The 13517-nt window shown below is 37.9% G+C and overlaps 1 protein-coding gene across 1 annotated transcript; it reads right to left on the bottom strand.

Annotated features, from left to right (window-relative positions):
- Positions 1-215: 215 nt before the first annotated feature.
- On the bottom strand, positions 216-4187 carry LOC117613419 (putative disease resistance RPP13-like protein 1). The gene has a single exon (XM_034342025.1). It carries the CDS (start codon positions 4185-4187, stop codon positions 216-218), a length of 3972 nt encoding a protein of 1323 aa, XP_034197916.1.
- Positions 4188-13517: the final 9330 nt, after the last annotated feature.

Below are 13517 nucleotides of genomic sequence, written 5' to 3'. Positions count from 1 at the left end.
AGCTTAAACAAGGTTAATTCCCTAAGAAAATTTTGTAATTGCTGAATGATCTTTCTGCTCAACCAAAGAACACCAGTTGATACTAAGAAAATATACATTAGAAATACATACCTGACTTGAGTTAAAAGAAAAGCAGTTACAGCGGTTATTTGAAGTACATACCTGACTTGAGTTTGTTTGTCTCTATGTGAGAGAGAGAGAGAGAGGTCATATCATCATATGATGACTTCATCATTTATCCAGATGCAAGGAATGTGAGATATGCTGTCCCAATGATCTTGTCCCGTCTTATTCTGATACCTTTTCTCCAGGCCAGAACATCGGAAGATCTTCAGATAAGAAAGAGATGGCGGCAGACCCTCTTCTGGCAGGAATTGGAGATTGTCACAACACCTAATTTCTAGCCTTTGAAGAGAAGTGAGGTGTTGAAGTGCCTCTCCTGGCAAGAATTCCAGACTGTCACACCTACTAATAAATAGTTCTTGAAGAGAAGTAAGGTGTGCAAGTCCCTTTCCATCCAAAGATTTCAGAGTTGAAAGTTCCTCGATGAGGAGACTGCGAAGAGTGGTAGGGAGCAGCTGTTGCTTGAGCAACGTCTCCAAGATTTCATCACTTCCCCTGCCATGAATTGTAAATTCTGTAAGGGAGACAAGTGCTTGCAAACCCCAGTTGCAGTAGTCTCCCACTGATGAAGATGAAGCCCTCAGTCTCTCACAATTCTCAATCCTAAAATGTTGGAGGTTGGGAGGCAAACCCCCATCTTCTGCAATTGACTCCAGATTTTGAAGATTCCTTATCCACAATCTTTCAAGGGCTGTGAAGGTGTGAATGCGTTCAGGTAATGACTTCAACTTCTTGCATCTGCTGAATTCCAATTGAGTTAGGTTGGGAGTGGGCAACCCTCCCTGGGGAAAACACACCAGATTTGGACAGCCTAAGATATTTAAGTTATCCAGATGGCTGAGATTCTCAACAGCTCCTCCTTCTTCAATCAAGCAAAGCGATTCCAGATTCTCACAATACCCAATATTAAGTGTCCTCAATTTGGGAAAAATCCTGAAGGACCTCATTGAATTACAGCTCATATGTATAGTCAAATAGTCGAGTGATGTTAGTTTGGCCAACATCTCATGAGGTAGGAAATCTAATCTCCTACAATTGATTATATAAAGTGATGTCAACGTAGTGGGTAGGCCATCTTTAGGAAACGACGACAGGGTTGGACAATTCCAAAGAATCAAATGTTGAAGACGATTGATGTTGGGGAAGCATTGTATGTTATTTAAATTTCGAATCTTAAGTCGGGACAGGAGTTTTGTCTCTAGTAATGATAACAGACCTGTTTGGCATCCATCTTTTATTTCCAATTCTTGAAGAGAATTGTAGTTGAGACTAGTACTAGTACTAGAAGTAGCAGTGGCCCTTTGATCATGTAAAACTCCACACCCTTCCACGCTAAGTTTCTTCAAGCAAGGTAGATCACAAGGCAAGCTTCCTCTCAGTTTTGGACACTTTTCTAGAATTAGCTCTAGGAGGCGAGGAAAGTCTGGACCTCCACTTCCACTTGGTACCCATTCCTCCCACTCTGCCATTCCCTTAAACTCCAGCCTCTCCAGCGATTGAAATGGTTGAAATGGCTGGCCATACAACTCAGGACCTAACGTCCTAAGAAATTTCATCTTACATATGAAGAGCTCCTTAAGAGCAGGTAGCTGTCCAAGAGGTGGCAACTCGAAACAATAATGACAGCCTTCGAGGCGCATAACTTTTATTTTATTGAAGGCAGAGTCTCCCAACCAGTTTGGGAAGCTGGTCCCGCCATAACGTTTGACGGTCAATTTCTCCAAATTCATGCAAGGTTGGAGCTTGTCAAGTACTTCTCTCACTTTTGTAGAATCATCCGAGTCTTCATTGCCCCATTCGAACTCTAACTCCTTCATATCCTTCTTATTCTTCAAATTGGCTTGCACGGCATCCTTAGCATCAACTACATTTTGTAGTTTAAGTTTTCCTCCAAGATGTGGAAGCTCCCCCAATTCCCCAATGGTTGACCCAGTAGATTTCCCCACAACAAAAGCAGTCAACGTTCTCAAACTTTTTAGTCTACTCATTTGCAATGGCATCTCTGCAATTTTAGTTCCACTCACATCAAGATGATGCAAACTAATTAATTCCCACAGGTCTACAGGCAATTTAGCAAGAGACGCACAACCTCCCAGCATTAATTTCTGTAAATTTATCAATTTTCTCAAGTCTGCAGGTAATTCAACAAGAGATGAACAATTTGACAATAGTAACGTCTGCAAATAGTACAAACTGCAAAGTACACTAGGTAACCTTTCAATTGCAGTACCAGAGAGATCCAAATAGCGCAAGTGAATAAGATTTTTAATAGAATCAGGTAGCTGAGTGACATTCCTATAACTTGACAATGATAACGCCCGTAAACATCTGTGTGACGACAACAAATCTTGTACAACCTTTTTACTTAGATAATAATTTTTATAAGAGTTATATGGATTTAAAGAGGTAGGTAGGAAGGTCCGCAAACACTTAGCCTCCTTTAATTGCTCAAATTTAAGAGAAACATCATATTCTTCCCTAGCATATGACAAATGGCGAACTCTTTCTACTTCATGTGATTCCCTCCCTTCCCACCTAGAACAAAATCCTTTAGACATGAACAAAGCCAAGTCATTGATGAGATCATGCATAACGAAACTTGATTTCCCCGATGTTTGAAACAATGATCGGGATAAAAGTTCATCAAAATATTCCTTAGCCACTTCTTCCATGTTGTCCCCATTCTCCGCTTGGGGAATTAAACCTTCCGCCATCCAAAGAAAAACAATGTCTTCTACCTTGAATTCATAGTCTTTTGGAAAAATTGAACAATAAATAAAGCATTGCTTTAACTTAGCTGGAAGATAATGATAACTCAACCCTAGAGCAGGAAGAATGTCACTTTTCTCTGTAGGTAACTCCCAAATGCTGTTGTTTAGTACTCTGTTCCATACCTCAGAGTCTAGCCTGGAACGTAACAAACCGCCAAGTGTTTGTGCAGCTAAAGGCAACCCATTACACTTTCGTGCAATTTTCTTGCCGATTTCTTCCAAGCTTGGATATGCACTACAGTTTACATTTCCAAACGCATGTTTTGCAAGTAATGACCAACAATCTTCATGCGACAATGGTTCCAAGGGTTGAGTGGGAACATTTTGCATGAAAGATGCTACATTTTTGTTCCGTGTTGTTACGATGACTTTACTTCCCCTTGCCCCTGAAGTAAAGGGAGTTTGGAGGCAGTTCCAATCAGTATATTTCTCATTCCAAAGGTCATCCAACACAAATAAAAATTTCTTCCCCCTAAGTTGTTCTCTTAGTTCAATTTGAAGCAAATTCAGATCTGTTGTATTGCAAGTTTTTGAAGTGACTGACTCAAGAAGAGTTTTAGTTACCCTGATAGCATCATAGTCTTCTGAAACACAAGCCCAAGCTTTAAGTGTAAAATGCTCTTTCACCTTATCATCATTGTAAAGCATGCGGGCAAGGGTTGTCTTGCCAACCCCGCCCATTCCAACAATGGTGATGAAGGACACATCCTCTTTGCTAGCATCATCAGAGAACAAAACTTTTGATAAATTTTCTTTGACTTCTTCTCTACCATATACATAAGGTTCATGAACCACGGAAGTTGTTGGAGTTCTTTGTGAAACCTTCCTCCCAACAACTTCTGTCAAACCAAGAGCACCTTTCAATTGTACAAAGTCTTCTAATTTTCGTAATAACTCTTGTATCTTAACATTCATGCTTTGATAAAACTTATTACGAGAAGTAGGGAGGAATCTCCGCACCTTATTGGTTAATTTGTCGGCTGTTTGAGCTTCACCTTCCAGCTTGCATTGCAAGGCTTCATAGTTGATCTCATCCAGCAAGTCCTCAGCATCAAAGACTGCATGTTTGAGGTCGTCAAGCCACTCTCTCACAGCTGGTTTCTCAATTTGCTTCTCCTCTGCATCATCGAGCACTGGGTTCAAGGTCAACAGCGTCCTCTTTAGTTTCATGAGGAGAGGTTGATCGAGTTTCTTGTGCCAAAATAAGTCGACGAACTTGGGTGAAGCAATTCTGTGACAAATCACGTGGATGGAAGCAGAAATAAAGGCCTCTCCGATCAAAGCTCCAGCCATTTTTCTCTTCTTTTCCTTGCAAGGGAATTGGATGAAGTAATATTCCAAGGTTCGCAGATAGCTCAGCTAGCACGACTTGGAAATACAGGTAAGGCAGTATGAAAGCTTTTTGTGGTTGTAATTATATATTATGTATTTAACAAGTACCGTTGCTTGGGTGTTTTGTCGGTGTTCGAGTTTTTAAGCTCAATTGATGATAATTTAAATTAAATTATAATTAAAAATGTCCTTCTCTTGGGGACAAGTTTTTCAAACTTTTCTTTGCCCTCAAATTGGGAAGGTTCGTCTATACCATTATGAATTCAAATTGTGCAGGTGGGTTCTTGGGAGCCACACGGCCTAAGGAATAATACTCCGGTGTGGACTGTTGGAGAGTGGAGGATGACAAGACAACAACGACAGACTCGAACGCCATTAAACGCTTTGTGAATCTGTGGCTCTTAACAGATTTCAATAGATAAGGTAGAGGGAAGAAAAGTGGGGGTTTATTCAATCCATAGAGCTCAACAGATGCTTAATGACTTGTTTCATAAGACTATTATCATAGAGTTTTATACACTTTTTTGTTTATTTTATGAATAGTATTATCTTTTAATATTTATCAAAGTAGTGCATAAACAAAAGGAAATTACTTCTAATATTTATCTTTTGTATATGATAACTCATGAGAACATACATGAAACCAAAATGTAGCAAAAAAAAAAAAAAATTTGGTACATTTTTAGATTGATTATGTATTGAAATCCACCACGGGGTATGTTTTTACTTGTGGTGGAGAACTAAATAGTTGAAGAGCGGTGCTACAATCTGTCATTGTTTTGTCTACTACCGAAGCAGAGTATATGGCCCTAATGGAGGCTTCTAAGGAAGCGTTATGGTTGACAAAATTGGCTAAAGAGTTTGGGATAGCTCAAGACTTGGTGGTGATACAAAGTAATAGTCAAAGTGCCATATATTTAGTCAAGAATCAAGTGTTTTACAGAAGGTCTAAGCATATTGATGTACGGTACCACCGGATAAAAGATTGAGGGAATGATAGGGACATTGCAATAGAGAAGGTTCATATGGATGAGAACGCTTCGGATTGCTTGACCATGCCGGTCACAGCTGAGAAGTTCAGACACTATTTAAGCGTGCTCAATCTTGTTACATGCTGAAGATTGAGGTGTTGCTCTTGAGAATTACTAGAACGGTTTCTAAGAGATTTGAAGAGGTTCTAGGGTTCAATGATTTTCATAAGGTGTTTAATGCTCGCCAAGGTGGAGATTGTTGATGTTAGCTCACCTAAATATGCGGAAGGATTGAAGGAAACAGGCAATCAAATGAGTCAAAGACGTATTGATTGGGCTCTAGCAATCGAACAGGACATAGAAGGTTTTCATCCAAGTCTCAGGTGCTCGAGAACTTGCTCAAGCTGCACAAGTGGTGCTCAATGCTCGAGCGGGACACACAAATCTAGTGTGTATCCCTGGCGAATCTGGACAAATTTTCTCTTAGTTTTGAGGTCCTTTAAGTTTCCTATTCCTTGTATAATTGTACTAAAACCCTATGACATATAAATAGGCACTTTAGCGTTAGGCTATTGTAACATGAGAAAGCTAAGGAATCAAATTGGGTTTGAGCCAAAGGTGAGAGAAAAGAGAGCCAAAGGTGAGAGAAAAGAGAGCCAAAGGGGTTCTTTCATGTTAGTGAATTTCTTGGGGATCACTAAGAGGACGTTGGCACAACGTTGAACCTCAACAAATTATTGTATTCTTTGTCTGTGTTTACTGTTTGGTCTTGTGTGTATTTTATCTTTGCGTGACTTATGTATGTGTTTGGGCCTAATTTGGCACGCCTAGTCCAAAACCAAAAAAGCCCATGTCAATTTTGGATAGCGACCAACATTCTCCTTTTGATTGGGCCAAACACTAGGCACAACTACCCATTTTTGAAACCCACAAGACATGAGCACCACTTAGGCTTGATTTTTGATTGGGCCACTCGGCACAACTACCCATTTTTGAAACCCACAAGAGATGAGCACCACTTAGGCTTGATTAAAAGAAGTTGGGAAAGCGGCCCAAAATTGAAAAGCCTTGCCCAGGACTTGTTAACCCACGAGAATAAACTTGGGCTTCGGAAAACATAGTAAAGAAATCAGCCCACAGTCCCAAAACTCAACCTGGGCTTGGCATGATCAAATGAAAAAGAAAAGCCCAAAATAGAAGCAAACTCATCTGACTACCTTACTTTGAAAAAGTCAGCAATTTCAACTGGGTTGATGGGGAATTAATGGAGGCATGTCATTACAGGAAGACTTCTTTGAAATTCTACAGCCAAAAGATCAAAATCCCTTTTTCTATATTCAGAAAAACTCTACTCCATAGCAGGTATCATTTCCAAGGGATAAGCATGCTATATTTTCTATATATAAAAAAGATAAGCAGGGTGCAGAGAGTTGTTCATCCGGAAAAGCAAACTCATGGCAGATTGTGTTCTTTCTCTCTACAAAGAACAACAGGGAACAAAGAAGAGTTGGTTTTTCTTTCAGAAAAAGCAAGGAAAAGACCTTCATGAAAACTAATTATTGACGGTTCTTCTCTGCCAGAACAGATAACTTCCCCTTTTCTTTGACATTTAAAAATGAAAGACCTTGCTTTTAGAAAATATGCCGCCCATTGTTTAAAGTTTAGAAAACCCACTCCAGCATTTCCTATAAATATGAGAGGAGGTGAACAGATTATCTAGGGAATATTATAGATAGACGTTCTACATCAAGTACTTCACCTTTGTTTGTAGTAACCTAGTTACGTGGTGTAGCAAGAAGCAAAATATTGTGTCTCAGTCCTCTGCAAAGTCTGAGTATTAATAGAGAAACGCCCAAGCGCCAGGTCGTAGACCTCCAATCCGCCAAGAATGGAGGATGATCTCCAATCCACCAAGAATGTATGCATCTGTATTCCATAGGGATAGAGAAATAATGCTCAAGCGCTAACCGATTAATAATTTAAAACAACTCTAATAACTCATTTAGGCCCTTATCTTTTTTCTTATTATAGAGTTTTTTTATTTAAACCCTACATTTTTCTTTGTTCACCCTAATACTTTAAATCATGAAGCTCTTAAATTTTATTATTGTGTAAAATGTCATCCAACTTAAAACCTAACCCTAATACATCTATAAACACACCCCACACACCCTACCACTCTTTATATTAAGTTTTAGAAAAACACAAACTCCTCTACACCTTTATTTTATCAAAGATTATTGTAGAGAAGTTTGTTTTATCCAAAGATTTATGACCCTTTGTTGTTTGGAATTTAAAAAAAACTAGTAAAGTATAACCACCACCCTCTTTTCCAATTTTGAAACATGGGATTGGAATATGAAATTCTATTGTATAAATATCGAATCATACAATAGAAATATTAATTTGTTAGGTGGATCAAATTGACATATAATTTTGATTTTTTGAAGTAGCAAGATGCTCTGGTTGCTTTTTGTTCATGTGCCTACTAATACCATCTCCAGTAGGGTATTTATCCATCGTTTTTCCTAGTTCATTCTAAAAAAAATTTATTTTTAAAATAATAATAAAATAATTCTGCTACACATTTGACAACATTGTTTTTATCTCATTAAGTAATGTGAGGATAAGGTGAACTTAGAGTGGTGATGGCAAGATAGTGGGGGTGTGGGGTGTGGGGTGTGGGGTGTGAGGATTGATGAGTTTTTTATTTTTATTTTTTCTTCTGTGTGTGTATTTAGGGGTAGTTTGGGAATAAAGTGGGGGTTTTTTTAAGAAATTGTGAAAATTTGAATTAAAAGTTGGAGTGAACTTAGAATATGAGGTGAACAAAGAAAAGTTCGGGATTTAAATAAAAAAACTCTTTTTTTATTGTATCATAAATGTTCATTTAGCCAATCATAATTCCAGTCCCTAAACTAAATTTAATAAAAATGATTCAATTTCATTAAGGGGTAGACGACAGCGTTTCCTCGCACTCACCAGCGTGCTTGAACTCCTGCACTTCCTTGAAGCCCACCCATGGCTTCACCCAGACTTTGGCTTCATAAAGGTTCTTTTTTCTGGCATCGATGGTCTCGATCGTCAGATGGTGCAGAATGCCAGCAACCACTTGCTGCTTCGCTTTCACCACCCTCACAAACTCAAGCAGAGCATTCTGCAAGAATTTCAATTAATTAGAAATTTCAATTAATTGCTTAATAATCTAATTAATTAAAATTCCAGCATAATATTGAAGAAATGGATTTCAAGGTAGGTGTGCCATAGTAGAGAGAAGGAGGAAGGGGAAATGGATTTCAAAGTGGGGAAGGTTGGTTGGAGCCACCGGTGACAAATGTAGGATGGGGAAGGCGATCTATTTATTTTTGTCAATTTTAATTGTTTAAAAGATATACAATTTTTGTTATAATGAATTTTTCATGTTTAAAATACTCTAGAAAATAGAAAGACTAAAATACCCTTGAAATATATGGAAAATTGAATGGTGTTAAAGTTAGATGACCAATCAAGAATTTTGAAAAATTAAAGTGACATTTCTCTTAAATTTTTCTTTAAGGTGACAAATTGAAACTGAAATATAAGTTCAGGTGATATTTCTACAAATTGAAATTGAGGTATAATCATATAGCATTTGTCTTAAAATTGTTGAGCGTTAGCAAGCAAAACATACATTCGCTCATGGAAATAAGAATGAGAAGGTATAAAATATTTCAGTGTCAATTTAGTTCCATGCACAACAATTTTAATTTTTAAGTGCAAATAAAATGTGAGTGCATGTTTATTTATTTGTTAACGCTAAATTTTTTTAAGAGAGATGTTATGATGTGCATGTAGCATTCTACTTTTAGTATCCCAACTCCAAAGTGTCTTCTAATTTGCTTAAGTGAAGGCATAACAAGGAAGATTTCATGGTAACAAGGAAGGGAAGGGTCATAACAATCTATAAAAACAGAACATGGAAATAATGGTAACATGAGCAGCTCATCCCATAGCATGGACAACCTCAGAAGATTTCATATTGAACTTCAATGAGCGTTTGCTTGTCAAAATTCTTGAAATGTATGGAAACATTGAATATATGTAACATTCGACGAATATTCTATAATGTGTCGAGACACAGCTGCTTATTCAATTCATAGAGCTCAACAGATGCTTAATGACTTGTTTCATAAGACTATTATCATAGAGTTTATATACTTTTTTGTTTATTTTATGAATAGTATCATCTTTTAATATTTATCAAAGTAGTGTATAACCAAAAGGAAATTGCTTCTAATATTTATCTTTTGTATATGATAACTCATGAGAGCATACATGAAACCAAAAATGTAGCAAAAAAATAATTTGGTACATTTTTAGATTGATTATGTATTGATATCCACCATGGGGTATGTTTTACTTGTGGTGGAGAACTAAATAGTTGAAGAGCAGTGCTACACTCTGTCATTGCTTTGTCTACTACTGAAGCAGAGTATATGGCCCTAATGGAGGCTTCTAAGGAAGCGTTATGGTTGACAAAATTGCTAAAGAGTTCGGGATAGCTCAAGACTTGGTGGTGATACAAAGTAATAGTCAAAGTGCCATATATATAGTCAAGAATCAAGTGTTTCACAGAAGGTCTAAGCATATTGATGTACGGTACCACCGGATAAAATATTGGGGGAATGATAGGGACATTGCAAAAGAGAAGGTTCATATGGATGAGAACACTTCGGATTGCTTGACCATGCCAGTCATAGCTGAGAAGTTCAGACACTGTTTAAGCTTGCTCAATCTTGTTACATGCTGAAGATTGAGGTGGAGCTCTTGAGAATTACTAGAACGGGACACACAAATCTAGTGCGTATCCCTGGTGAATCAGGACAAATTTTCTCTTAGTTTTGGGGTCCTTTAAGTTTCCTATTCCTTGTATAATTGTACTAAAGTTCTATGACATATAAATAGGCACTTTAGCGTTAGGCTATTGCAACGTGAGAAAGCTAAGGAATCAAATTGGGTTTGAGCCAAAGGTGAGAGAAAAGAGAGCCAAAGGGGTTCTTTCGTATTAGTGAATTTCTTGGGGATCTAAGAGGACGTGGGCACAATGATGAACTTCTATAAATTCTTGTATTCTTTATGTGTGTGTTTACTGTTTGGTCTTGTGTGTATTTTATCTTTGCGTGACTTATGTATGATAATTGCATAGTCCATCAACGATAAAGTTTTAGAGTGTTGCGCACAATAATGAGAATCAATCTTGTCGCACAGCACCTACACGGAAGCAGAGAGAAAAGCCTCTCCAACCAAAGCCATTTTTCGATTCTCTAAAAAGGATTTGGAGATATAATACTACGTCTACTTTCAGTTTAATAGATGTAATAATCCGTGTCTTGATACATGGCAAGTGTCGTGTGGTATTACAGTACCACTGTATAATTTTTCCAGACATTAATCTCCTCCTATATCTGCTCTCCCCCATGGAGGATTGTCCCAAGAATGCAGCTAAAACTTTCTTTTTGAAGCAAAAGGAAGTTCATTTGTTCTGAAAATGAATTCAATCCTGGACAGTTAATCCCTAAAACTTAAGACATGAAAGAAGGGCTTGCTTTTTCAGCAGCTACCTTGAAATGTTGAATTGGGTAAAGCTTAGGTAGTCCCCAATGGGGAATGATATAAATAGGAAGCACCAACATATTTTCAAGAAACAAAGGCTATAATTCAAGGCAAGACTATTTTCTGACCATATATTGGCCATATTGCATGAACCATAATTCCTTCGTTCATTGTACGGCAGATTTCCAATTTCAGCGCAAATAGTTTCGAAGCAAATTTTGAAAGGCCTGCTCCTTCAATGGAAAGGACAAATGCAAAGCTGGCTCTCCCTCAAGAACTCAGCTTTGGGATTAAGAAAGGACAAATGCTGCTTGTTAACGCTTAACAATTTTCATCGAAATGTTACGACCAATCGTGTGTGTGTCACTCTAATTTTAATGTCCTGACTCCCAAGTCTCTTCTAATTCGCTTAAGTGGAACCATAATAATGTGATAACAAGGAAGAACACGTTCATAACAATATATAAAAACTGAACAAGGAAATAAGGGTAAAATGAGGGTTATCCTTAGTTTCTTCACAACTGACTCGTCCAATTTTTTCCCCAGAACGAGTACGGTGAACTAGCCGGAACCAATCTTGTCGCATAGAAACTGCACGGATACAGAGAGAAAAGCCTCCCCAACCAAAGCCATGTTTCAAGTCTTTGCAAAGGATTCGGACCAAGTGTAATTTGTGGGTTTTGGATCTTCTTGTTCAGTTTTGAAGGCTATTCAGAACTTTGAGTTGATGTTTATTTAATTGGAGTCGTCGAGTGAAATTATTACTGCCTAAAACTTTTGGACTTTTGTTATAACCCTATTCACCCGTTTTGATTTAGCTCCTTTGATGGTAGCATAAAATTCCCCATTGGCCTGAAAATCATTTGTGGTCGACAAGTCAACTTTCTTTCGTATGCGAGAGTGCCACTATTAGCAGTCAAGACCCTAACAAACTTATGAAATATAGATAACTTGCGCCCCAAGTTATTGACTTTAAACAAGTGATTGTGCATTTGGGTGAGAATATTTCCCAAGTAAGTTCTTTTCTTGCCCCAAACTGGTGAGGACTTCACAAATTTTTCATAGTAAAACTAGTAGTTCTGGCCAAAATGAGTATTGAAACATAAATCAAATTGTTTCAAAAAAGAACTGCCTATTGCATAATTTACAACAAAAGAAGACTGCCACGTCTGAAAAGACAACAGAACATTGGGTCTCGATTTTTGCTTGGTTCGTCGCCTGTGATTCAGGCTGGACTGGATGCTTCTGTGCTAGATTCGGATGTTAGCACCTTCAACTGATGAGGTTCAGCTGGAAATTAATACCAATGTTGAGATTGGCAAAGCTTCAATTTATTTTAGTCATGGAGTGGCTTGTTGGACGGGCAGGACTGGGATTTCTTTAGTCTGGATTGGATTGGAAGTGGCTGGATTGATGTTTTTTGTCCCAAAATTGTACTTTAGCTCTGTTCTGATTAATTGTGGATCACATACGACTTGTTCTGATGATTCTTAGACATCAAGGCCTCTCTGAAAGTTTGTTAGGTTTTCATTTTATGAGAGACTTGAATTCTGCTTGGTTGGCCTATGCTGAATCAAATTTGTAACGAGAATAATCTGGGTTGAAACGAACACCGAGCTTGGCATTGTTCTTATCTTGTTTTTATCCTCATCAATACAAAGTGGCAAGTGGTGAAAAAACACAGGAAGATATGGGCCAACTAGTGCTGGACACCAAATGACCAAATCATCCCAAACAGTGCTCAGACTATAATGAGTGGCAAGTTATAAGGGGTAAGTTATAAAGGGTTCACTTTTTGGCCATCAGATCAATCCAATGGCTAGTGAGAATTGAGATAAAGTTTTACAATCGGGTAGGTGAGGAACCCAAACCTGAATTTAATATCCAGCACTGAAGTTGGTCCCAAAAAAAAAAATGGCAAGTTTGAAGTTTGAACAAAAAAAACCCATTGCTCTAAGCCCATAGCTTTGAGAAACCGCTGAGCTCTGAGAAACGGTTGAAGGCAACTGTTAACGACGGTTGAAGGCAACGGTTAACGACGATTGAAGGCAACGATTAACGACGGTTGAAGGCAATGGTTGAACACAACTCCGTTCTCTAAACCGTGAAAAAGTATTTATTTTGAGTGGAAGGGGCAAATGGGTGGATTCCGAAACAATGAAGGGGCGAAGCAGTGGAAGGGGAAGGAGAGAAACCGTATTCGTTGGAAGTGATAGGTTCCATTTGTGGAGCAAAGCCGCACAAAGACCCCGCACAGACACCTTGCGATTGTTCAATAACCATTTGGTGAGTAATTAATGGAAATTGAGTTTAGGGTTAGAGCAATGGTTTTACCCAATTCGTACCCTGAATGTTGTTGGATTTGGCATCTCTTCTTTGTGCTTCACTTGCATGTTAATTTTTGCTTGGGTATATGTTAAAAAAAGAATGAAAATCAAGTCAATAACAAGTCAATAACATGTCAATAATGATATGAATAAGATAATGGTGTTGAATTGGAGGAGGCCCTCAAAACCTTCCACATTTGAAGCAGTGCATAGTGCAGATTATCTCTCTGGCGCTAGAATATATATATATATATATATTTTTTTTTTTTTGAAATAAATATGATTTCCTTTGTTACTAAATTTGCCTGAGAAACATGAGAACATATAATAATAAACTCATGAATAGAAGTGCAAAGCATTTGATGAGTAATTTATGGAATTTGAGTTTAGGGTTAGAGTAA

Source organism: Prunus dulcis, unplaced genomic scaffold (assembly GCF_902201215.1).
Source record: "Prunus dulcis unplaced genomic scaffold, ALMONDv2, whole genome shotgun sequence".
Taxonomy (NCBI): domain Eukaryota; kingdom Viridiplantae; phylum Streptophyta; class Magnoliopsida; order Rosales; family Rosaceae; genus Prunus; species Prunus dulcis.
Note: the sequence above shows the minus strand (reverse complement) of the source record. Positions and strands in the feature narration are given on the sequence as shown.

Excerpts from the sequence above, each read along its gene's own strand:
- LOC117613419 (XM_034342025.1), bottom strand. The coding sequence starts at position 4,187 with ATGGCTGGAGCTTTGATCGGAGAGGCCTTTATTTCTGCTTCCATCCAC.